At 33.6% G+C, this 24,566-nt stretch overlaps 1 protein-coding gene across 2 annotated transcripts in view; it reads left to right on the top strand.

The window, feature by feature from the left end:
• The window catches only part of LOC149785900 (gamma-tubulin complex component 2-like), a 109,858-nt gene that overhangs the window by 35,733 nt on the left and 49,559 nt on the right, over positions 1 to 24,566 (top strand). For both annotated transcript variants that reach the window (XM_089976110.1, XM_089976109.1), the window contains exons 11-19: positions 4,162 to 4,239; positions 5,839 to 5,906; positions 8,091 to 8,135; positions 8,585 to 8,677; positions 9,645 to 9,706; positions 12,835 to 12,877; positions 19,196 to 19,267; positions 20,714 to 20,775; positions 23,416 to 23,528. In XM_089976110.1, the coding sequence (XP_089832236.1) occupies positions 4,162 to 4,239; positions 5,839 to 5,906; positions 8,091 to 8,135; positions 8,585 to 8,677; positions 9,645 to 9,706; positions 12,835 to 12,877; positions 19,196 to 19,267; positions 20,714 to 20,775; positions 23,416 to 23,528 (636 nt within the window). The remainder of the gene's footprint in view (positions 1 to 4,161; positions 4,240 to 5,838; positions 5,907 to 8,090; positions 8,136 to 8,584; positions 8,678 to 9,644; positions 9,707 to 12,834; positions 12,878 to 19,195; positions 19,268 to 20,713; positions 20,776 to 23,415; positions 23,529 to 24,566) is intronic.

Genomic DNA, 24,566 nt, shown 5'->3' with positions numbered 1-24,566 from the left:
TATAGAATAGGAGTATACTGTGTGTTACTTGATGTATAGAAATGGAGTATACTGTATGTTCTTGATGTATAGAATAGGAGTATACTGTGTGTTACTTGATGTATAGAATAGGAGTATGCTGTATGTTTCTTGTTTCTTGATGTATAGAATAGGAGTATACTGTATGTTCCTTGATGTATAGAAATGGAGTATACTGTGTGTTACTTGATGTATAGAATAGGAGTATATTGTATGTTCCTTGATGTATAGAATAGGAGTATACTGTGTGTTACTTGATGTAGAGAATAGGAGTATACTGTATGTTCTTGATGTATAGAATAGGAGTATACTGTATGTTCCTTGATGTATAGAATAGGAGTATACTGTATGTTCCTTGGTGTATAGAATAGGAGTATACTGTGTGTTACTTGATGTAGAGAATAGGAGTATACTGTATGTTCTTGACGTATAGAATAGGAGTATACTGTGTGTTACTTGATGTATAGAATAGGAGTATGCTGTATGTTTCTTGTTTCTTGATGTATAGAATAGGAGTATACTGTGTGTTCCTTGATGTATAGAATAGGAGTATACTGTGTGTTACTTGATGTATACAGCATATGAGTGTACTTTGTGTTCCTTGATGTATAGAATAGGAGTATACTGTATGTTCCTTGATGTATAGAATAGGAGTATATTGTATGTTCCTTGGTGTATAGAAACGGAGTATACTGTGTGTTTCTTGATGTATAGAATAGTAGTATACTGTGTGTTACTTGATGTATACAGCATATGAGTATACTGTATGTTTCTTGATGTATAGAATAGGAGTATACTGTGTTTCTTGATGTATAGAATAGGAGTATATTGTATGTTCCTTGATGTATAGAATAGGAGTATACTGTGTGTTACTTGATGTATAGAATAGGAGTATACTGTGTGTTCCTTGATGTATAGAATAGGAGTATACTGTGTGTTACTTGATGTATACAGCATATGAGTGTACTTTGTGTTCCTTGATGTATAGAATAGGAGTATACTGTATGTTCCTTGATGTATAGAATAGGAGTATATTGTATGTTCCTTGGTGTATAGAAACGGAGTATACTGTGTGTTTCTTTGATGTATAGAATAGTAGTATACTGTGTGTTACTTGATGTATACAGCATATGAGTATACTGTATGTTTCTTGATGTATAGAATAGGAGTATACTGTGTTTCTTGATGTATAGAATAGGAGTATATTGTATGTTCCTTGATGTATAGAATAGGAGTATACTGTGTGTTACTTGATGTATAGAATAGGAGTATACTGTGTGTTCCTTGATGTATAGAATAGGAGTATACTGTGTGTTACTTGATGTATACAGCATATGAGTGTACTTTGTGTTCCTTGATGTATAGAATAGGAGTATACTGTATGTTCCTTGATGTATAGAATAGGAGTATATTGTATATTCCTTGGTGTATAGAAATGGAGTATACTGTGTGTTTCTTGATGTATAGAATAGGAGTATACTGTGCGTTACTTGATGTATACAGCATATGAGTATACTGTATGTTCCTTGATATATAGAAATGGAGTATACTGTGTGTTTCTTGATGTATAGAATAGGAGTATATTGTATGTTCCTTGATGTATAGAATAGGAGTATACTGTGTGTTACTTGATGTATAGAATAGGAGTATACTGTGTGTTCCTTGATGTATAGAATAGGAGTATACTGTGTGTTACTTGATGTATACAGCATATGAGTGTACTTTGTGTTCCTTGATGTATAGAATAGGAGTATACTGTATGTTCCTTGATGTATAGAATAGGAGTATATTGTATGTTCCTTGGTGTATAGAAACGGAGTATACTGTGTGTTTCTTGATGTATAGAATAGGAGTATACTGTGTGTTACTTGATGTATACAGCATATGAGTATACTGTATGTTCCTTGATGTATAGAATAGGAGTATGCTGTGTGTTTCTTGATGTATAGAATAGGAGTATATTTTATGTTCCTTGATGTATAGAATAGGAGTATACTGTGTGTTACTTGATGTATAGAATAGGAGTATACTGTGTGTTCCTTGATGTATAGAATAGGAGTATACTGTGTGTTACTTGATGTATACAGCATATGAGTGTACTTTGTGTTCCTTGATGTATAGAATAGGAGTATACTGTATGTTCCTTGATGTATAGAATAGGAGTATACTGTATGTTCCTTGGTGTATAGAAACGGAGTATACTGTGTGTTTCTTGATGTATAGAATAGGAGTATACTGTATGTTCCTTGATGTGTAGAAACAGAGTATACTGTGTGTTTCTTGATGTATAGAATAGGAGTATACTGTATGTTCCTTGATGTATAGAAACAGAGTATACTGTGTGTTTCTTGATGTATAGAATAGGAGTATACTGTATGTTCCTTGATGTATAGAAACAGAGTATACTGTATGTTCCTTGATGTATAGAAACGAAGTATACTGTATGTTCCTTGATGTATAGAAACGGAGTATACTGTGTGTTTCTTGATGTAGAGAATAGGTGTATGTTGTATGTTTCTTGATGTAGATAATAGGAGTATACTGTGTTCCTTGATGTTTACAGTATATGAGTATACTCTGTTCCTTGTTGTATGCAGTATAGTAGTATACTGTGTGTTCCTTGATGTATACAGTATAGTAGTACACTGTATTTTCCTTGTTGTATACAGTATAGTAGTACACTGTATGTTCCTTGTTGTATACAGTATAGTAGTACACTGTATGTTCCTTGATGTATACAGTATAGTAGTATACTGTATGTTCCTTGATGTATACTGTATAGTAGTATACTGTGTGTTCCTGGGTCTATAAAGTATAGTAGTATACTGTATGTTCCTTGTTGTATACTGTATAGTAGTATACTGTTGTTCCTTGATGTACACAGTATAGTAGTATACTGTATGTTCCTTGATGTACACAGTATAGTAGTATACTGTATGTTCCTTGATGTACACAGTATAGTAGTATACTGTATGTTCCTTGTTCTATAAAGTATAGTAGTATCCTGTATGTTCCTTGATGTATACTGTATAGTAGTATACTGTATGTTCCTTGGTCTATAAAGTATAGTAGTATACTGTATGTTCCTTGTTGTATACGGTATAGTAGTACACTGTATGTTCCTTGTTGTATACAGTATAGTAGTATACTGTGTGTTTGTTGTTGTATACAGTATAGTAGTATACTGTGTGTTCCTTGATGTATACAGTATAGTAGTATACTGTGTGTTCCTTGTTCTATAAAGTATAGTAGTATACTGTATGTTCCTTGATGTACACAGTATAGTAGTATACTGTATGTTCCTTGATGTACACAGTATAGTAGTATACTGTATGTTCCTTGTTCTATAAAGTATAGTAGTACACTGTATGTTCCTTGTTGTATACAGTATAGTAGTACACTATGTTCCTTGTTCTATAAAGTATATTAGTATACTGTATGTTCCTTGATGTATACAGTATATGAGTATACTCTGTTCTTTGTTCTATAAAATATAGTAGTACACTGTGTGTTCCTTGATGTACATAGTATAGTAGTATACTGTGTGTTCCTTGTTCTATAAAGTATAGTAATATACTGTGTGTTCCTTGTTCTATAAAGTGTAGTAGTATACTGTGTGTTCTATGATGTATACAGTATAGTAGTATACTGTGTGTTCCATGATGTATACAGTATATGATTAGACAATATGTTCCATGATGTATACAGTATATGAATAGACTATGTTCCTTGATGTATACAGTATATGATTAGATTGTATGTTCCTTGTTCTATACAGTATAGTAGTATATTGTGTGTTCCTTGATGTATACAGTATAGTATTGTACTGTGTTCCTTAATGTATACAGTATAGTAGTATACTGTGTGTTCCTTGTTCTATAAAGTATAGTAATATACTGTGTGTTCCTTGTTCTGTAAAGTGTAGTAGTATACTGTGTGTTCTATGATTTATACAGTATAGTAGTATACTGTGTTCCATGATGTATACAGTATATGATTAGATAATATGTACCATGATGTATACAGTATATGATTAGACTATGTTCCTTGATGTATACAGTATATGATTAGATTGTATGTTCCTTGTTTATAGAGTATAGTAGTGTATTGTATGTTCCATGATCACTTTTGATTTTCTTCCAGATACCTCATTGCAGGAGCTGGTAAAGAGGATTCTTCCCCTTTGTTCAAATTACTCAACAGTTGTCAGATTTATTGAAGGTAAGTATTAGGAAACGTTTATTGGTCATTATTTGATTTTGTGTATAAATGTTACTTCTTTGATATAATTCAATACTGTATACCTCTTTTATCTATAAATTTTAGAAAAAGTCAACCAGGTACCCATCAGTGGTAGTGATCGGTTACCCGGGTACACGTTCAAGGGAAATTATATTAAATGTGAACCTGAGATGCTATATTGTAAGTTCAAACTTGCCAACCCTCTGAGAGGTATAAGCGTAATTATTACTAATATGAGTGGCAAGAAAAGCATAATCTGAGCATAAAACGAGTGATCTATATATTACCTGCCATAATTACAGAAAACTGGATGAAAAACGTACATTTATTTCTGGAACTTTTTCTTAGATCTACAGTTAGTTAAAATTCTTATCACAAATCTGCTAAATCCATGTGGATTAGTACACGAATACAGACACAAAACAAAATGATAAATTATACACAACATTCACTTTAATTAGACTATATCACACGTTTAACTTTTGCTCAAAGGTCATAAAGTCAAGTCCACAAATTCTTAACGCTGTATTACAGTAGAATTTCTCTTTTAAAATTTTTCAAGTGCTGTTGATTTGTCATTTTCCTGATGCAACACGTTCTTCAGTTTAACAAAATCCCTCTCCTCTAATTTTTCAGTCATAACATCCACGAGTCACACCGATAAAGCCAGTTTCACTTGATAATATTTGGCGCCATGTTTTTTCAATATAGACTGGTCCACTTCATAAGTGTGTATCAAACTATAATGAATTTGTGACGCTTGGTTTAAAATTCAAGAAGCCCATCTGTTTTCTTCAAAATGTCTCATATACAATTACTTTAAATAGAAAATAAAGAAACTGTTCTACGTACATAGCCAAATGGTTGCACACGTTGACAATATAAGATCAGTACACGGAGGTCTATGATTGATCAGTGTCACATGACACAAGCCTCGAACTGTACTCTTTATTTTGTTTTGTGTCTCACTTTTCCTGACATCGCAAGATAATAATCTTTTATTTGAACTTGGAAACATTTTTTTTTTAAATTTACTTTTTTTTTTACATGAACTAAATGGGTACCCTATAACTAATTTTATTACCCAAGTAATTATGAACTTCTTTCATTGTTACTGCCTTGAGATAATTTAGTACTATATCCCTCTTGTATCATTGTTACTGCCTTGAGATAATTCAGTACTATATCCCTCTTGTATCATTGTTACTGCCTTGAGATAATTCAGTACTATATCCCTCTTGTATCATAAGTATGAAATTTAAAAGAAAAATTATATTGATCTACAGATATATATAGATTGGCTGTTGACATTTTATCCATAGGTATGAAATGAGTTGATATTACTTGCATCTCTAAATTATGATGTGGTAGTGGTATCATGTTCACTTTGTAGCTTTGGGAAGGCCTCATCATTTATGCCCTTCATCAATTTCAGATATGGTGTGGTAACATGTTCACTTTGTACTTTGGCAAGGCCTCATCATTTATGACCTTCATCAGTTTCAGATATGATAGTGGTAACATGTTCACTTTGTACTTTGGCAAGGCCTCATCATTTATGCCCTTCATCAATTTCAGAGAAATCAGCTTTTGAATATGGGCTTGTGAACCATGCCCTCAGTTCATCCATGAGGATACTGACCAAGGTAGGAAACATGAAAAATGATCTTTACAGTAGGGGTATCATGTTCTAACAGTTGGCATATTGGACTCAAAAATAAAAGGATAGAGTCAAAGTACCAATATAATCAATTCTTACATACCAAACAGGGTTAAATCAAGTAGTTATGATTGTGAAAATTTCACACAAAATCTGTCAACCTTTGTGACAGTCTTTGTGGGTATCATGACACAAAAAGTAAGGAATCGCGCAGTTTGTTTGCCCCAAAATGTAGAAATTATCCGTCTTGTTGCTGTACAGTGTTGCAGTTGTGGACCATAATATCATTTGGTTGAAGTCCATTGTATGTAGCCTATTATACAGCTTAAAAATTGAAACATCAGCCAGTACATACAATCTGTGGTAGGTAGAGAAGGGACGATGGTTTAGCCGATTGAGGATCTGCTGTGGTAGAAACAGTCGCATCCATACTTTGTCAGGTTTGTCAGCAGTGTTAATGTTAGACCAACTGACAGTTTTAGGCAGGTAAACTATAGATAGGAATTTGCCAAACTACTAATAGACAGTTGTGGGTGTAAACAGATCGGAAAGAAAATGGTGTATCAATTACATGAAAATGCAAATTACACATGTGAATATGGAGTGATTGAAAGTGATTAAAACTGGTATTGATTGGTTGGCAGAATTTATCATATTCTAAATTTTGGAATAAATATTTCACAAACATCCAGACTTTATGTTATTCAGTGATTGATTCACAAACATCTAGACTTTATGTTATTCAGTGATTGATTCACAAACAGCTAGACTTTATGTTATTCAGTGATTGATTCACAAACAGCTAGACTTTATGTTATTCAGTGACTGATTCACAAACAGCTAGACTTTATGTTATTCAGTGATTGATTCACAAACAGCTAGACTTTATGTTATTCAGTGATTGATTCACAAACAGCTAGACTTTATGTTATTCAGTGATTGATTCACAAACAGCCAGATTTTATGTTATTCAGTGATTGATTCACAAACAGCTAGACTTTATGTTATTCAGTGATTGATTCACAAACATCCAGACTTTATGTTATTCAGTGATTGATTCACAAACAGCCAGACTTTATGTTATTCAGTGATTGATTCACAAACAGCCAGACTTTATGTTATTCAGTGATTGATTCACAAACAGCCAGACTTTATGTTATTCAGTGATTGATTCACAAACATCCAGACTTTATGTTATTCAGTGATTGATTCACAAACAGCCAGACTTTATGTTATTCAGTGGTTGATTCACAAACAGCCAGACTTTATGTTATTCAGTGATTGATTCACAAACATCCAGACTTTGTTATTCAGTGATTGATTCACAAACAGCCAGACTTTATGTTATTCAGTGATTGATTGACAAACAGCTAGACTTTATGTTATTCAGTGATTGATTCACAAACATCCAGACTTTATGTTATTCAGTGATTGATTCACAAACAGCCAGATTTTATGTTATTCAGTGATTGATTCACAAACAGCCAGACTTTATGTTATTCAGTGATTGATTCACAAACATCCAGACTTTATGTTATTCAGTGATTGATTCACAAACATCCAGACTTTATGTTATTCAGTGATTGATTCACAAACAGCCAGACTTTATGTTATTCAGTGATTGATTCACAAACAGCCAGACTTTATGTTATTCAGTGATTGATTCACAAGCAGCCAGACTTTGTTATTCAGTGATTGATTCACAAACAGCCAGACTTTATGTTATTCAGTGATTGATTCACAAACAGCCAGACTTTATGTTATTCAGTGATTGATTCACAAACAGCCAGACTTTATGTTATTCAGTGATTGATTCACAAACAGCCAGACTTTATGTTATTCAGTGATTGATTCACAAACAGCCAGACTTTATGTTATTCAGTGATTGATTCGCAAACAGCCAGACTTTATGTTATTCAGTGATTGATTCACAAACAGCCAGACTTTATGTTATTCTTTGATTGATTCACAAATAGCCAGACTTTATGTTATTCAGTGATTGATTCACAAACATCCAGACTTTATGTTATTCAGTGATTGATTCACAAACATCCAGACTTTATGTTATTCAGTGATTGATTCACAAACATCCAGACTTTATGTTATTCAGTGATTGATTCACAAACATCCAGACTTTATGTTATTCAGTGATTGATTCATTTCTTTTCAGGATTACATGGTACTGGTAGCACAGCTTGAGCACCAAATGAGAATTGTACGTATTTCTATAAAAACATTACAGAAACAAAGATCGTATTCTTCATACATGTGATTGCTCTATATTTGTTCCCTCGCATTTGCTTTACACTTGTAGAGATCAAGCCTTGTTAATCTTGATACGCAAAAGTAAGGATCATGTAGGTGTTTTTTTGAAGGAGCTGTAAATGTGAGCTTGGGGAGGAAATCACACTGTAATGTTACTTCACATTTGTACTACACCATTAGAAATAAATGTTTCAGTCTTGAGATTTGAATGTAAAGTTCATGTAGATGTTTACAACAGAGTTAAAATTGTGAGCCGTGGAAGGGAAGGGCATTGGGATCTAAATATCCAAAACCAGTAATTATCTTATTTATTTTCTTTGTGATATCGATATTGGTAAGGAGACATGAGATGTACAGTTGCATGTGAAGCTTTGGTGACAAGAATGATATAATTTGCAGGGGAGTCTGACCCTTCAGAAACTGTGGTTTTACATCCAGCCCACCATGAGGACAATGGAAATTTTAGCACTTGTTGCAAATTCCATCAATAGAGTAAGTAAAGTCCTATCTTATTTAACAAGTTTGTCATTGTATAGCCCTACGTTATTTTACAAGTTTGTCATTGTATAGCGCTTTGTTTTTTTCCTGTCATTGTATAGCCCTATGTTATTTTACATGTCGTTGTATAACCCTTTGTTTTTTTACCTGTCATTGTATAGCCCTATGTTATTTTACATGTCTGTTGTTGTATAGCCCTTTGGTTTTTTACCTGTCATTGTATAGCCCTTTGGTTTTTTACCTGTCATTGTATAGCCCTATGTTATTTTACATGTCTGTCGTTGTATAACCCTTTGTTTTTTACCTGTCATTGTATAGCCCTGTGTTATTTTACGTGTCTGTCATTGTATAGCTCTATGTTATTTTACATATCTGTCATTGTATAGCCCTATGTTATTTTACATGTCTGTCATTGTATAGCCCTATGTTATTTTACCTGTCATTGTATAGCCCTATGTTAATATACATGTCTGTCACATTAAATAAAGTAAGTATAGCCCAATGTTATTTTATATGTTCCTTTAAAATTATTTCACATAAATTTGATATTACATGGCACATATGTTCATAAGTGATCTTGTTATATTTGTCGTTATTCATTTTGTTATTGTGTGTGTGATTTGGATTTTTAATGTATCTTTAACATTTTTTCAGTCATATCGCTACGAGTTCTGCAGTGTGGCAGCTAATAGTGTTTTCTAGCACTGGGGCATCATGACGCAGACATGTAGCAGCTGTTAGTACTATTTTTACAAGTCTTTGTTATGATCGGCTGGGGTACGAACCCACAACCTCCTCATCCCAGGCGGATGCTCCAACCTCTAGGCCACCAGATCAGTCTCATTTATTTTGTTTGTTAGTAATAATATGAGTAATAAAAGAAAAGTAAACATTGAATTATTTCAGCAGTCACATATAATTTTAAGATTCCTCAGTTAATTCAGGTTTTTTTTTATTTAAGGGAGAGTGTATAGGAGGAACAGTTCTCAGTCTCTTACATGATAAAACTTCTAGTTTGATTGGGTAAGTTTCTAATCACTGTGCATGATGTACTAGAATTAGTTAACATGTTTGCAAAATGATGGTTATTACAGTGAAGCCTCATTTATCCAGATTCAGTGAAAGTTGTTACAATGAAGCCTCATTCATCCAGGCTCCATGATGATAGTTATATTGAAGCCTCATTCATCCAGGTTCAGTGAAAGTTGTTACAATGCAGCCTCATTCATCCAGCTTCCATGATGGTTGTTACAGTAAAACCTCATTTGTCCAAGTTCCATATTCACAGACCATTCTGAGTACAAAACTGAAGCTCAAGTTCAGAGCAGAAAATTTCATCATCTAACTTGGAATAAACTTGAAATCAGAACTGTGATGATTGTCATAATTTCATCTCATCTGTCAACATGATAAATTTTATTGACGAAAATATAGTTCAGGCTTTATGCCTAGATTTTGGTTCTTGAGCTTCAGATTGGTTTTCTTGTATTGAGAATAAGGAGACTGGTTCCTTTTTCAGGATGTCTTCATATCCATGGTCTATTCTAGAATGCCTGATTGTGGAATTTATGCTGATTTTTCAATAATCATGCAAAAAAATAAACTGTGGACAAATCATGCATCATATACACAGACCTTGTGTTTCTTTTCTCATTTCATCTATGAATTTCACCCAAATTATTTAATTCTAGAAAAGACCCTCCATTACTTCTTTAAAAAGATTTCTGTTATTTCTGAAAGTAATTATCCGGATTCCCCTGCTTAAATGTATGAAATCCTGACATCAAATGTGTCTGGATTAACAGAGTTTCACTATTTAATATAGTGATTTCAAAATTTAGCTTCATTAAGCAGAAATATTTGCCTTTTTGTAGATCCATTAATGAGATTTGAGAGCAGGTTTATAAGTTAATTTTGTGAGAACAAAAACCAGTATGGTGAAAACTAGGAATAAAATTAAGACAACTTTTTAGCTCACCTGGCATTATAATATTGCCCTGTGTCCATTGTGCCTTGTCCTTCTGTCCAAATGTTGCTTGTTACCACTCTTGAGGCCATATTTCTAATATCACTCTGGAGGCCTTATTTCTGATACCTGTCTGCAGGCCATATTTCTGATACTCTGAAGGCCATATCTCTGATATTACTTTGGAGGCCTTATTTCTGATACCTGTCTGCAGGCCATATCTCTGATATTACTCTGGAGGCCTTATTTCTGATCAGAGATTGGAATAGAAGCTAACCTCCTGAAGATCTTGGACCATTTATTTAATGAACAAAAACCATACATGTTAATGAAGTGATCATTTGTATGGCTGAGCTTGTTTCCACTATGGAGGCCATATTTCTGATCCAATTTTGATCCAACATGAAATGTAAGTTTATTAAGTTCATTAATGAGTGGGGTTGTGCTTACTAATGAGATTATCACATCTGATTTGCTAAGCTTCATACCACTCTAGAGGCCATATTTGCTTGATCAGATTTTGATTAAACTTTAAAAAATAAACTGATGTTATTGAGAGCTCTATCAAGATTAATTATAAGTAAGATCCACCATACATGTTAATGAGTTGATCTTGTGTTTGCTTTTCAAACTTGTTACCACTCTGGAGGCCATATTTCTGGTCCAGTTTTGATCAGACTTAGAATTTATGCTTATTTATTTTAAGATCATTCTTAATAGTGAGTGACATCTTCATTTGGTAATGAGATGGTCTTGCACCTTTTGTATTACGCTTATTACTGCTCGGCTGTATTTCTGATTAGATTTTCATTAAATTTGGAATATTGACATTGTCTAGATATCTAACGATTTTACATAATAAGTAAGAACCACGCATGTTAAAGAGGTAATCTTGCATCTGACTGGCTGAGCTTGTTACCACTCATAAAGTCGTAATTTTAGTCTGATTTTGATCAAACTTGGATTGTGGGCTTTTAAGATCAGGATATAGGAAAGCTTTTATAATGAGTAAGAACTATTCATTTGTGATAGGATTTTGATTTGACTTGGAAAAGGGGCTTACATCATCAAGATCTGAGAGAAATATGATTATGAGGGAGATCTGTGCATATTAATTGAGATGATCTTGCATCTGATTGGATGAGCTTGTCAGTACTCCAGCAACTTTGATCAGATTCTTTTTAATAGTTTTATGTCAGTTCTATTCCAATAAAACCAACTTTGGACCCAGAAAAGTACATTTCATTTAGGAGTAGACACCCATAGATTCAGTTTAAAATTTAGTATTATTTTCATAAGAGCTCTTTAAGTAATCAGAGTACCCTAACACGCAGTTTTTAAAATCCACCTTCAAGTATATTGAAATAAAACAGATATTATAAGTGGTTTGATGAGTTTGATTATTAGAGATCTCAAAGCTCATTATGAAATAGTTTTGGATTATGAGATAATCTTGGATTATGAGATAATCTTGGAGGCTGATTTGCTGGACTTTTTATTACTCTGAAGACAAGTTTTGATCCAGGTATGCTGAAACCTGCTAAATAAGCTTATATCATCAGGCAGGTAAAATGGGGTAAACATGACATAATGGTTGGGGAGATTGCATATTATGGTGTTTGTTCATTAGCCTTCTTAGTAAAATGATGCTGCTGTTGTATTATTTAGCCAGGTGAGTAATATCAGCTCACTCTGGTCTCTTGCTTGATTTGCAATTCTTATGAAATGTTCTTGTTTTCAGATATGATGTAAGTTAGGCAAAAATAATATATCCGTCTTTGGCATACTAACGAGGATGGAATTTTTTCATTGTTAATACTTCAGATCACAATGTCAGGTGATGAATTTTGTGATCACTTAAAACAAAATTGTGTCTGAATTTAGAGCACCTCTTTGACAGAGATTGCATTGTGATAAAATGATACAAAATTGTGTCTGAATTTAGAGCACCTCTTTGACAGAGATTGCATTGTGATAAAATGAAACAAAATTGTGTCTTAATTTAGAACAACTCTATCAAAGAGACTGCTTTGTTTACAACTTCCAAAAATGCTCTGTAGTCAGATTTTTGGCATCTTGAAGCTTTAGAAATTAAAAAAAGTACAACATCCAGAATTGAAAGTCAAATTATGTTTAGATTTCATGGATGCACAGCATTTGAGTACATTTCTTTTTTTATTTTTAGTGATGCTAAAGGACAAGAGTTGTGCCTGTATCTCACACAGTCAGTAGGTATCACACTACACACACACTACACACACACACACACACACACACACACACTATGAATCAACTGTTTTCTTCATCAGCTACATTACTCAATCATAATGAAAACACTACCTCACAAATCCAGCCCTTCTGTATCTTATCTTGTTACATTACCCAATTGTAATGAATGCACAAATCCAGTACGTCTTTTATCTTTTGACTTGTTTTAGCAATAAAAGTGCTAAAACATGATGTACTATGCCATTACCTAAGTCAGATGAGAGTGTTTCCCCTTGGATAGGGGGATTAATTCAAATCTGGTCACTTGTCATTTACTACTTATGTGTATGGTGGTAGAGATTGTTCACAAGACAAACTCACTGGGATTTTACTCCAGACTTTTCTCAGTTACCAGGGTCAGTGGTAGACTCCTACCACTTCAACCTAAACTCTTTCAGCTAACACATTCAGGCTCCAAGTTCAACATGGAGACACAGAGATTGGTTCTTGACATGATTCAGGTGTTAGATTTGGTGACCAGCATAGACCTCTTGAGATGGGTTCTGTTATATTCTGATTTCAGTTCTTTTTGTAAATTCCTGAGGTTTACTCAGGGACACCATGTACAAGTAAATGGTTCTGCCTTTTCATTGGAATCTCAATCCCTAGGTCTTCACTAAAATGGCTGACTTGTTTCACACTTAAGAACTAGCTCCATGCCTTTGACTTTGAATTATCTGTGCAACATTTCTCAAAAACACAAGCTCAGCAATCTTTTATATCAAGGTGACAAAATCCCTTGTCTCTCTGGATTCCTTGTCAACAAAGACAAATCTGATCTTATTTTGTCCCAGCATTTTTATTTATATGTGCATGTACAGTACAGCTCATGTGTATTATTGGAACCCCATCCAAAGTGGTGGGGTAATTAATCCCTCCACTTTCGCTCCACAGTAAAATACTAACAAATCACCACCATGCCTTAGCTGGCACTCTGATGACATCTCCACCATGGAGCGACTGATCAGGTTTATTGATTGACATTTGAACAGCTAATCATTGAAGACCAGACATTTATAGACCGACAGTTGATTAAGAATCAAAAACCATTTCACCAATCAGTGATCTTTATTCTGGTCATATATATGGACAATAGAAATTCATTTGAAAAATCTTGTGTATTTTTTGTACATTTAGAAAACTTGCACACAGACTTTGACGAGACCTTGTTGATTTTCTGAAAAGCAAGGCTATGCTACTGTTTAAACACGATTTCCCATTTTCTGAGACTTTAAAGAAGTGGAAGATAAGAATATTTACCAGCTTAGCAAACTAAGTTAGGTATACAGATACCTTACATATTTGTTGTCAAGGAAGTGATGTAAAGTCATCAAATGCTTGTTTTAACTTAGATATGCAGATACCTTGAATATTTGTTGTCAAGGAAGTCATGTAGTCATCAAATGCTTGTTTTAACTTAGGTATGCAGATACCTTGTATATTTTTGTCAAGGAAGTCATGTAGTCATCAATTTAACTTAAGTATGCAAATACCTTATATATTTATTGTCAAGGAAGTCATGTAAAGTCATCAGATGCTTGTTTTAACTTAGATATGCAGATACCTTGAATATTTGTTGTCAAGGAAGTCATGTAGTCGTCAAATGCTTGTTTTAACTTAGGTATGCAGATACCTTGTATATTTGTTGTCAAGGAAGTCATGTAGTCATCAATTTAACTTAGGTATGCAAATACCTTATATATTTATTGTCAGGGAAGTCATGTAAAGTCATCAAATGCTTGTTTTAACTTGGGTATGCAAATACCTTATTTATTTGTTGTCAAGGAAGTCATGTAAAATCATCAAATGCTTGTTTTAACTTAGGTATGCAAATACCTTATTTATTTATTGTCAAGGAAGTCATGTAAAATCATCAAATGCTTGTTTTAACTTAGGTATGCAAATACCTTATTTATTTGTTGTCAAGGAAGTGATGTAAAGTCATCAAATGCTTGTTTTAACTTAGGTATACAGATACCTTATTTATTTGTTGTCAAGGAAGTCATGTAAAGTCATCAAATGCTTGTTTTAACTTAGGTATGCAAATACCTTATTTATTTATTGTCAAGGAAGTGATTTAAAGTCATCAAATGCTTGTTTTAACTTAGGTATGCAAATACCTTATTTATTTATTGTCAAGGAAGTGATGTAAAGTCATCAAATGCTTGTTTTAACTTAGGTATGCAAATACCTTATTTATTTGTTGTCAAGGAAGTCATGTAAAGTCATCAAATGCTTGTTTTAACTTAGGTATGCAAATACCTTATTTATTTATTGTCAAGGAAGTCATGTAAAGTCATCAAATGCTTGTTTTAACTTAGGTATGCAAATACCTTATTTATTTATTGTCAAGGAAGTCATGTAAAGTCATCAAATGCTTGTTTTAACTTAGGTATGCAAATACCTTATTTATTTATTGTCAAGGAAGTCATGTAAAGTCATCAAATGCTTGTTTTAACTTAGGTATGCAAATACCTTATTTATTTGTTGTCAAGGAAGTCATGTAAATTCATCAAATGCTTGTTTTAACTTAGGTATGCAAATATCTTATTTATTTGTTGTCAAGGAAGTGATGTAAAGTCATCAAATGCTTGTTTTAACTTAGGTATGCAAATACCTTATTTATTTATTGTCAAGGAAGTCATGTAAAGTCATCAAATGTTTGTTTTAACTTAGGTATGCAAAAATCTTATTTATTTGTTGTCAAGGAAGTGATGTAAAGTCATCAAATGCTTGTTTTAACTTAGGTATGCAAATACCTTATTTATTTATTGTCAAGGAAGTGATGTAAAGTCATCAAATGCTTGTTTTAACTTAGGTATGCAAATACCTTATTTATTTATTGTCAAGGAAGTGATGTAAAGTCATCAAATGCTTGTTTTAACTTAGGTATGCAAATACCTTATTTATTTATTGTCAAGGAAGTGATGTAAAGTCATCAAATGCTTGTTTTAACTTAGGTATGCAAATACCTTATTTATTTGTTGTCAAGGAAGTGATGTAAAGTCATCAAATGCTTGTTTTAACTTAGGTATGCAGATACCTTATAATAATGACACCCATCAGCTACATTTGGCATCATCCCCCTTAATTCCTCCTCTTCTGAAGGTAGGTGTGGAGGACCTCACCTCCCAAAGAAAATTCCCAGCAGCTATTCTGCAGATAAACTAGTCAAATAAATCAGCCCCCAAACCAGTTTTTGTATATTGGTTGGTTTGTCGGCTAATCTCAGCTATTCATTAGTTATTGCATTATATTGTCTGTAACACACAAATGCCCATATCGATACTATAAAAGTTGGGATGGTTTTAAATATTTTCAACAAAAAGATTTTCTTGGTCTGTAAGGGTTAGGATACGAAGTCTTAGAAATTTTCAATATATTGTTAGCTGTGGGACATGCCAAAACTTTTTTTTATATCAACTTGCCGATTGGCATATTTTCTCAATCACAGCTTAATTTTAAAAAGGAAAAAAAAATGACTTTGCAGTTGCTAAGGGACTTCCACTATTGGTGAAAAGATGCAATTGTTATAAATTAGGTAGATATAAAAATGTATGAGAAATCAATAAATATATTTTCATTTCACCTGTTTCTTCTTAACTCTTCCTGAAATACATTTTATTTCTTTGGACAATGACAAACAATTAGCATTACCTTGATATTGTGCCCATACAAAAAATGACAAACATTTAGCATTTCAATGATATTTTATTTATATGAACACTAATGGAAGCCTTTAATATTGACACTTGATGCTCTGTTGCATTATTGTTATAAAAGTAACCACTAATAACATTTTCTGCCATGAAAATTTAAATACCAAACTCCGTCCAATGTGGTACCAGTAATACAGCATCAGAAATAGTGCCTTATTACTATTCAGCCCTTGCACTGAGTGACCATGTTCACATCATTGTTTCACTGCATGTACATCATTGGGTTTTAGCTTGCACTGACTGTAGTACATCTCTTGGTTTCAAATCATAGGGGCCACTGCACTAAACTTAATTGATGCCAATAAAAAAAAAACAATACAGTCTCAGAACTAATGCTTTGAAAATATTTGCAATGATAGTGAGTGTATTGTTCCTGTATACATATACGTATTTATGAGAGCTATAAATGGAGAGAGAAAAATGAAAGGCTGGATTAAGAGTTAATTGGTTTGGATTACTGTTGTAGAACAAAGGGGGTATTAACACCTACAAACTTACCTCTTCAGTGAAGCTAATTTCAGGGTAGTAGTAATAATAATAATAATAATAATAAATGACATATTTATTCTCAGTGGACTGTTGAACCAATGCCTAATCTCACACAGGATGTATTCCAGTGTACAGTATTCACATGATGTACAATAAAATACATTGGGGTGGCTGAGTGGTCTAGAGCATTTGCTCTTACCGATCACTGCTATCTCACCTCTGACCTTGTGGGTTCAAGTCTCGGGCTTGGCCAATTTGGGTATGTGAGAAAGCTGCCAGTAGCTTCCTGTGGGATGGTTGCTCTCATAAGTTTTCCTGGGTTCTTCCTCCACTAGCTATACCGGCCGCCATGTATAGCCTATCTTGCTTTGAGAAATGGTGTTAAACAACACAACAACCACAACATAAAATGCATTAACCATGTATGGTAAGAATTATCACAGAATGAAGGCAATAAAATACAGAATTTTCATAGAAAGAATTTTAAAATTCTGTTTTGGACTTGAAATGTCATAATCAAGAGGATTTATACATTAAGCCCAGTTGTGTCAGCCCTGTAGGTGAACAACTTGCCCCATCCTCCACTCTGTAGTGGGATCATACAGATGGTAAGTTACAGATGGCCATCAGGATAGTAATAATATTTGGTAATTAAATAATATTTGGTATTAAAAGGTTGAGCGGAGGGACCTATTATTATTACCAAATCCCTACTTCCTCACTGCTCTGACGTTCTTTTAGTCTTGGTCAAAGTCTAAGAAAGATGATATTTGGAATGGTAAAAGTGACTAATACATCAGACTAGAAATGTAGGTATTTTTACTCTTTGAGATATCTAATAATTGGAGCAGGGAGGAGGGAATTTTCACCTTGGACTGTTAACTAGTGACACAAAAAGATGTAGCAAAGTAATAATAGAAGGCAAATATTTGCATAATTTAGATTAGTTCTATCCAACAAAACTTCATTTCCTTATAAAATCCAAATGTTTTCCTCCATTTCAAATTACTCAGCATATAATTGACTATTCCATCAGTATCAAAAGCCGAAGTGAGTTTCTATCCATGAAATCAGGTTCAGGGTCAAAGGCCATGATAAAGAATTGTGTACTGCACTTACAAGTATCTTATGAACAGATTAACTCAAACATGTCAGATATTTGTTACTAAATTTAGTATCTTTGAGTTTCTTTAGAGTATTTGCTTGGTTCATTACTCAGAACTCCTTTCATAGATCTTTAGCCTGGATCTCTCATGAGACTTGAAGCTGCTTGATGTACAATAGGAGTCTACAGTCATGGGCAGGGGATGTAACTTTCTGTGACTCTTTCTTGTTCTTCTGACATTATGGTAGTATATTTGAACAAGGAACCAATTTTGGAGTAAGATAGGTTTCTTTGATACAAGCACTTCCTTCAAAGCCCTTCCCACTGTTACATCCATGGAATCTGTCCGTCTCCCTATCCAAGGGTAGACCACTCTTGTCTGACTTGCATTGTGGCAAGAAGATGATTTTTTACCATCTATATTGCTAAAATAAGTCAAAAGACAAGGGCTGGATTTAAAACGTGGATGTTCTAATGTATTTTGATTTTGTAAGTATTATCGAAGAAATAAATTTTAGCCAAAACACTTTTGTTTTTTTCTTGCCTTACCAAACTTTGTGGACTCTTTGCGTAATTTTGTATTGTTACCACCTAACAAAACTTTTAAAATCCAATAGTTACATTTGCAAAGGATCAAGATATTTGCCTCATTTATGTTGCATTTTCATAATTCATTTTTCTGTTAGAAGAAAAAGGATTCTAAATTCTTTAAATATGCAGAGCAGAAGATATTTGATTTGGTCTTAGTGTTGGACATATTAGTTCTGAGAAATATATTTCTTACTGATAGATACAGAACTTTATTGCTTGATATTGTTGTAATGTAAATTCAGGCATTTATGATCTTGTGGACCATTACATTGCATAAATCTTATATGGATACATTTTTAATAGCCTTTTAACTGCTTGCTTGATATTATTGCTACACTGATGGGTTTTTAATGTCCTTTTTCATTCATTTCCAGGCCTGTGTGCCATATTTTGAGATTTTGGAGAAATGGATTTACAAGGGAATCATCAATGACCCTTACTCAGAGGTCAGTCTGTCACTGGAAATGTATGCTTTATTTTCATGCTATACCGGACACTACCAACCACCTTGTTTTGTCAGACTCATTTATATTCCCTCAAACATATCTATAGAAGGAAGGAGGATGTAGTGTCACCCATGAATATCTACCCTATTTTCTCATGTCTTGTCACACCCATAAGAAATTTTGTTTTGATTCAAGAACTTTGGAATTGTTTAAAGGGCCCAAACAAACTTTGGAATTGTTTAAAGGGCCCAAACAAACTTTGGAATTGTTTAAAGGGCCCAAACAAACTTTGGAATTGTTTGAAGGGCCCAAACAAACTTTGGAATTGTTTAAAGGGCCCAAACAAACTTTGGAAGGGTTTAAAGGGCCCAAACAAACTTTGGCATGAGGCTTTTCATTAAGAGACATCTTTTCCAGCAAAATTTAATGGATTTATTTCCCCTGTTTAACTTTAAACTTGGCTTTCAATTTTGTTTTTGCCCAAGAGCCTTTTGAAAAGTTTCATGGATTGAAACTATATTTCTATATTTGGTATGAAGCTTTACCTAAAGAAGACCTGCTTTTCAATATTTCATAAATGTGATTGGTATGGCCCCTGTTTTCTTACATCTTGGTCTTTCAGTTTTGTTTCTGCACAGAACTTTTGAAGAACTTCATAGATTGAAATAAAATTTAGTATGAGGCTTTATAAAAACAAAATGTCAAGTTTGATCTTCACCTTCTTCCAGCAGAATGTTATGGAGTTATGTCCTTGTTTACCATAGCATTTTTATTATTTAATTTTCCACTAAGAAACTTTTAAATGACTTTATAAATTCTTCCAAAATTTTATTTAAGGTTTTATATTAATGACACCTTGGGCATCTATCACACGAGTTTAATTTTTTTTTTTTTTTTTTTTTTTTTTTAATAACACCTAGGGCATATGTGGTATACAGACATTTATAGTTGATATGAGGTTTTATATTAATAACAATGAGGGCATCTGTGGTCTATGGACAATTTTTTCTTTATGAGGTGTTATATGAATGAGGGCATTTCTGGCATACGGACATATATAGTTGTGAGGTTTTGTATTAATATCACCTAGGGCATCTTTAGTATACATATATATTTATGGTTGTTAGAAATCAGTGAATGGTAGATTCTTTGGGTTTTTGTTTTCTATTTAGATCTCAATTAGGAACTTTTCACACATCTATTACCTGAAATGAGAAATTAAATGCTTAATTAAACTTTAAGCATTCAGTATTTTAAGTACAAAGAAAGTGTAGACAGATATATTCTTAATATATGTAATTGATCTTACACAGCTGAATCAATAAGTAATGTTATTTACCAAGGACTCGATTTGAATATTTTTGTACATTTTTCTTCAGATTTGCTTAAAAGTTTTCATTGTTCAAATCCTTATGTGTTGACTGTCCCATTTTCATATGAATTCAGTTTCTGGTAGAAGAAAATGAAACCATCCAGAAGGAGAAACTCCAGGAAGAATACAATGATGCATATCCTTTTCCGTATTAATTTTTTATTTTCATAAACCTTTGTTAGGACGCATGTGATATATTTCCTCATGACTTGTCACTGCAGATGGGCATTTAAATCAAGTTGCAATGCAGGGCAAAAATGACAAAGAGCAACCCTGTATCAACGTAAAGCCTTAATTTGAATTTTAAAATTTTCCCATGTCAGTGAGCATTGCAAATCTCTCTTTTTGTCTGTATGTCTGTCATCTTAAAGATAATGTGTAGATAAATTGATGGAAAATATGGTCTACCAAAACATCAGTTTCAGTTATTGCTTACTTTTATCATGTAACTATTTAGTTACTGATTCGTGATATTTGCATTCCTTGCACAGACAAAAGTCACTTGCGTACCATTGCATGAACAGAATTTTGAAACAAGTTCAACTTTTGTTTTAGAAATACTGGTACTGAGTAACTACAAAGCATATATTTGCATTTTCAGCATCTTCATGTAGTAGTTTTGTTTATTTCATTGATTTTTGAAGAGTTGACTTTTGCTAATGATTCAAGATGGAAATGAACTGTTATGTAACATCTTTCTTAGAAAATCAAGAAACTTTGTCACAATCTGGAGTTGACTGTGATGTTTAGTTGCCAGTCATATAGCATAGATATGGAGTTGACTGTGATGTTTAGTTGCCAGTCATATAGCATGGATATGGAGTTGACTGTGATGTTAATTTCCAGTCACATAGCATGGATATGGAGTTGACTGATGTTTAGTTTCCAGTCACATAGCATGGATATAGAGTTGACTGACGTTTAGTTGCCAGTCATATAGCATGGATATGGAGTGACTGGTGTTTAGTTACCAGTCATATAGTATGGATATGGAGTGATTGATGTTTAGTTACCAGTCATATAGTATGGATATGGAGTGATTGATGTTTAGTTGCCAGTCATATAGCATGGATATGGAGTGACTGTGATGTTTTGTTGCCAGTCATATAGCATGGATATGGAGTTGACTGCTGTTTAGTTGCCAGTCATATAGCATGGATATGGAGTGACTGTGATGTTTAGTTGCCAGTCATATAGCATGGATATGGAGTTGACTGTTTGTGATGTTTAGTTGCCAGTCATATAGCATGGATATGGAGTTGACTGATGTTTAGTTGCCAGTCATATAGCATGGATATGGAGTGATTGTGATGTTTAGTTGCCAGTCATATAGCATGGATATGGAGTGATTGTGATGTTTAGTTGCCAGTCATATAGCATGGATATGGAGTTGACTGTGATGTTTAGTTGCCAGTCATATAGCATGGATATGGAGTTGACTGTTTGTGATGTTTAGTTGCCAGTCATATAGCATGGATATGGAGTTGACTGATGTTTAGTTGCCAGTCATATAGCATGGATATGGAGTGATTGTGATGTTTAGTTGCCAGTCATATAGCATGGATATGGAGTTGACTGTTTGTGATGTTTAGTTGCCAGTCATATAGCATGGATATGGAGTGATTGTGATGTTTAGTTGCCAGTCATATAGCATGGATATGGAGTTGACTTTGTGATGTTTAGTTGCCAGTCATATAGCATGGATATGGAGTGACTGATATTTAGTTGCCAGTCATATAGCATGGATATGGAGTTGACTGATGTTTAGTTGCCAGTCATATAGCATGGATATGGAGTTGACTGTGATGTTTAGTTGCCAGTCATATAGCATGGACATGGAGTTGACTGTGATGTTTAGTTGCCAGTCATATAGCATGGATATGGAGTGACTGGTGTTTAGTTACCAGTAACATAGTATGGATATGGAGTGACTGTGATGTTTAGTTGCCAGTCATATAGCATGGATATGGAGTTGACTTTGTGATGTTTAGTTGCCAGTCATATAGCATGGATATGGAGTGACTGATATTTAGTTGCCAGTCATATAGCATGGATATGGAGTTGACTGATGTTTAGTTGCCAGTCATATAGCATGGATATGGAGTTGACTGTGATGTTTAGTTGCCAGTCATATAGCATGGATATGGAGTGACTGGTGTTTAGTTACCAGTAACATAGTATGGTATGGAGTGACTGTGATGTTTAGTTGCCAGTCATATAGCATGGATATGGAGTTGACTGTGATGTTTAGTTGCCAGTCATACAGCATGGATATGGAGTTGACTGTGATGTTTAGTTGCCAGTCATATAGCATGGATATGGAGTGACTGATGTTTAGTTGCCAGTCATATAGCATAGATATGGAGTGACTGTGATGTTTAGTTGCCAGTCATATAGCATGGATATGGAGTTGACTGTGATGTTTAGTTGCCAGTCATATAGCATGGATATGGAGTGATTGTGATGTTTAGTTGCCAGTCATATAGCATGGATATGGAGTTGACTGTTTGTGATGTTTAGTTGCCAGTCATATAGCATGGATATGGAGTGATTGTGATGTTTAGTTGCCAGTCATGTAGCAAAGATACAGGTAGCATGTTGTGAATAAGACAAGATTGTTATTTGAATTGCATTCCTTGCTTTTCTTAGAAACTCACTCACCTTCAGGGCCAAAATATTTTTAGTGTACAAAAGGGATAATAATTCTGGTTGCACTCATTTCAGTATCTGTTGTCAAACAAAAGTAATTAAGAATTATCTCCCTTAACTTGTTCACCTACTGGGAGCAGCATTACACAATCTGCCAGGAGAGAATCCCAGTCTTTTTGCAGCAGGTGGCAGACAAAATCCTCAACACTGGAAAATACCTTAATGTGGTTAGACTCTGTGGTAAGTAATATTGTAAAGTTAGGTATTAAAGAGTGAAATGGTAAAATATTTGATCATTAGTAATTCAATGCATCAAAAAAAAAAAAGCTTTCTGTAAGCATAATTTTCTTCAATGTCAGTCTGTGGTGATGCATTTGTATGAAATATCTGACTGACTTGTATTCCCAAAACTCATTAATACATGTATGATGGCTTGCTTTCCATGCATCATGGGTATCTTGCAGGAACATGTTTTTCCTTAAAATCACAACATCAGTATAGCCCAGTGAGTATAACCTCTTGGTAACATGTTTTTCCTTAAAATCACAACATCAGTATAGCCCAGTGAGTATAACCTCTTGGTAACATGTTTTTCCTTAAAATCACGTCATTTTATTTCAATGGATCAGTCAAACACTTAGAAAAATTGTTCTGTAAGTAATATAATTAAATTACCTTAAATTAGCCTACACATTCACAAAACTGATCAAAGATAGCAAGGCCAACAAGCAAAATGACTACTTGGTGAATTAAAGCTTTGTTTCACAGACATTAGGGAGAAGCAAATTCCAGAATTTGTAGATAACTTAAAATTGGCACTCACAGATTTCCATAAATATTTTACTACTAGCACAACTTTTGTAAAAATTGAGTTTTAATGTTGGCAGTTGATTCATGAGGTATATGACTGGTTTTTAAAAGGAATCTTGTTTTGTTGTGAATTGACAACAAAAAGTAGTGACATTTTTCACAATCTTGTTTTGTTGTGAATCAACAACAAAAAGTAGTGACATTTTTCACATATATGTAGTGGTTGTTGAAATCTTCTGGAGTGATGTTAACAATCTTTCAAAGGTTGGGTATCTTGAAAATAACAATAATTTATAACCCCAAACCCAACCCCCAATTAAAAAGTTAATAACTTCGTTAGAAAAAGATCTTTTATGACAATTATTCCCAATGCAATTATAAATCAAGTATTCAGCCATTCACAACCTCATTACACCCACCCCCATTTGCATGTTTCATCAATGTTCAGCAGGAATGACATCCCCTTCT

Source organism: Sinohyriopsis cumingii, chromosome 12 (assembly GCF_028554795.1).
Source record: "Sinohyriopsis cumingii isolate HCF-2022 chromosome 12, ASM2855479v2, whole genome shotgun sequence".
Taxonomy (NCBI): Eukaryota; Metazoa; Mollusca; class Bivalvia; order Unionida; family Unionidae; genus Sinohyriopsis; species Sinohyriopsis cumingii.
The sequence above is the reverse complement of the archived record's forward strand: the minus strand, read 5'-3'. Positions and strand labels throughout refer to the sequence as shown.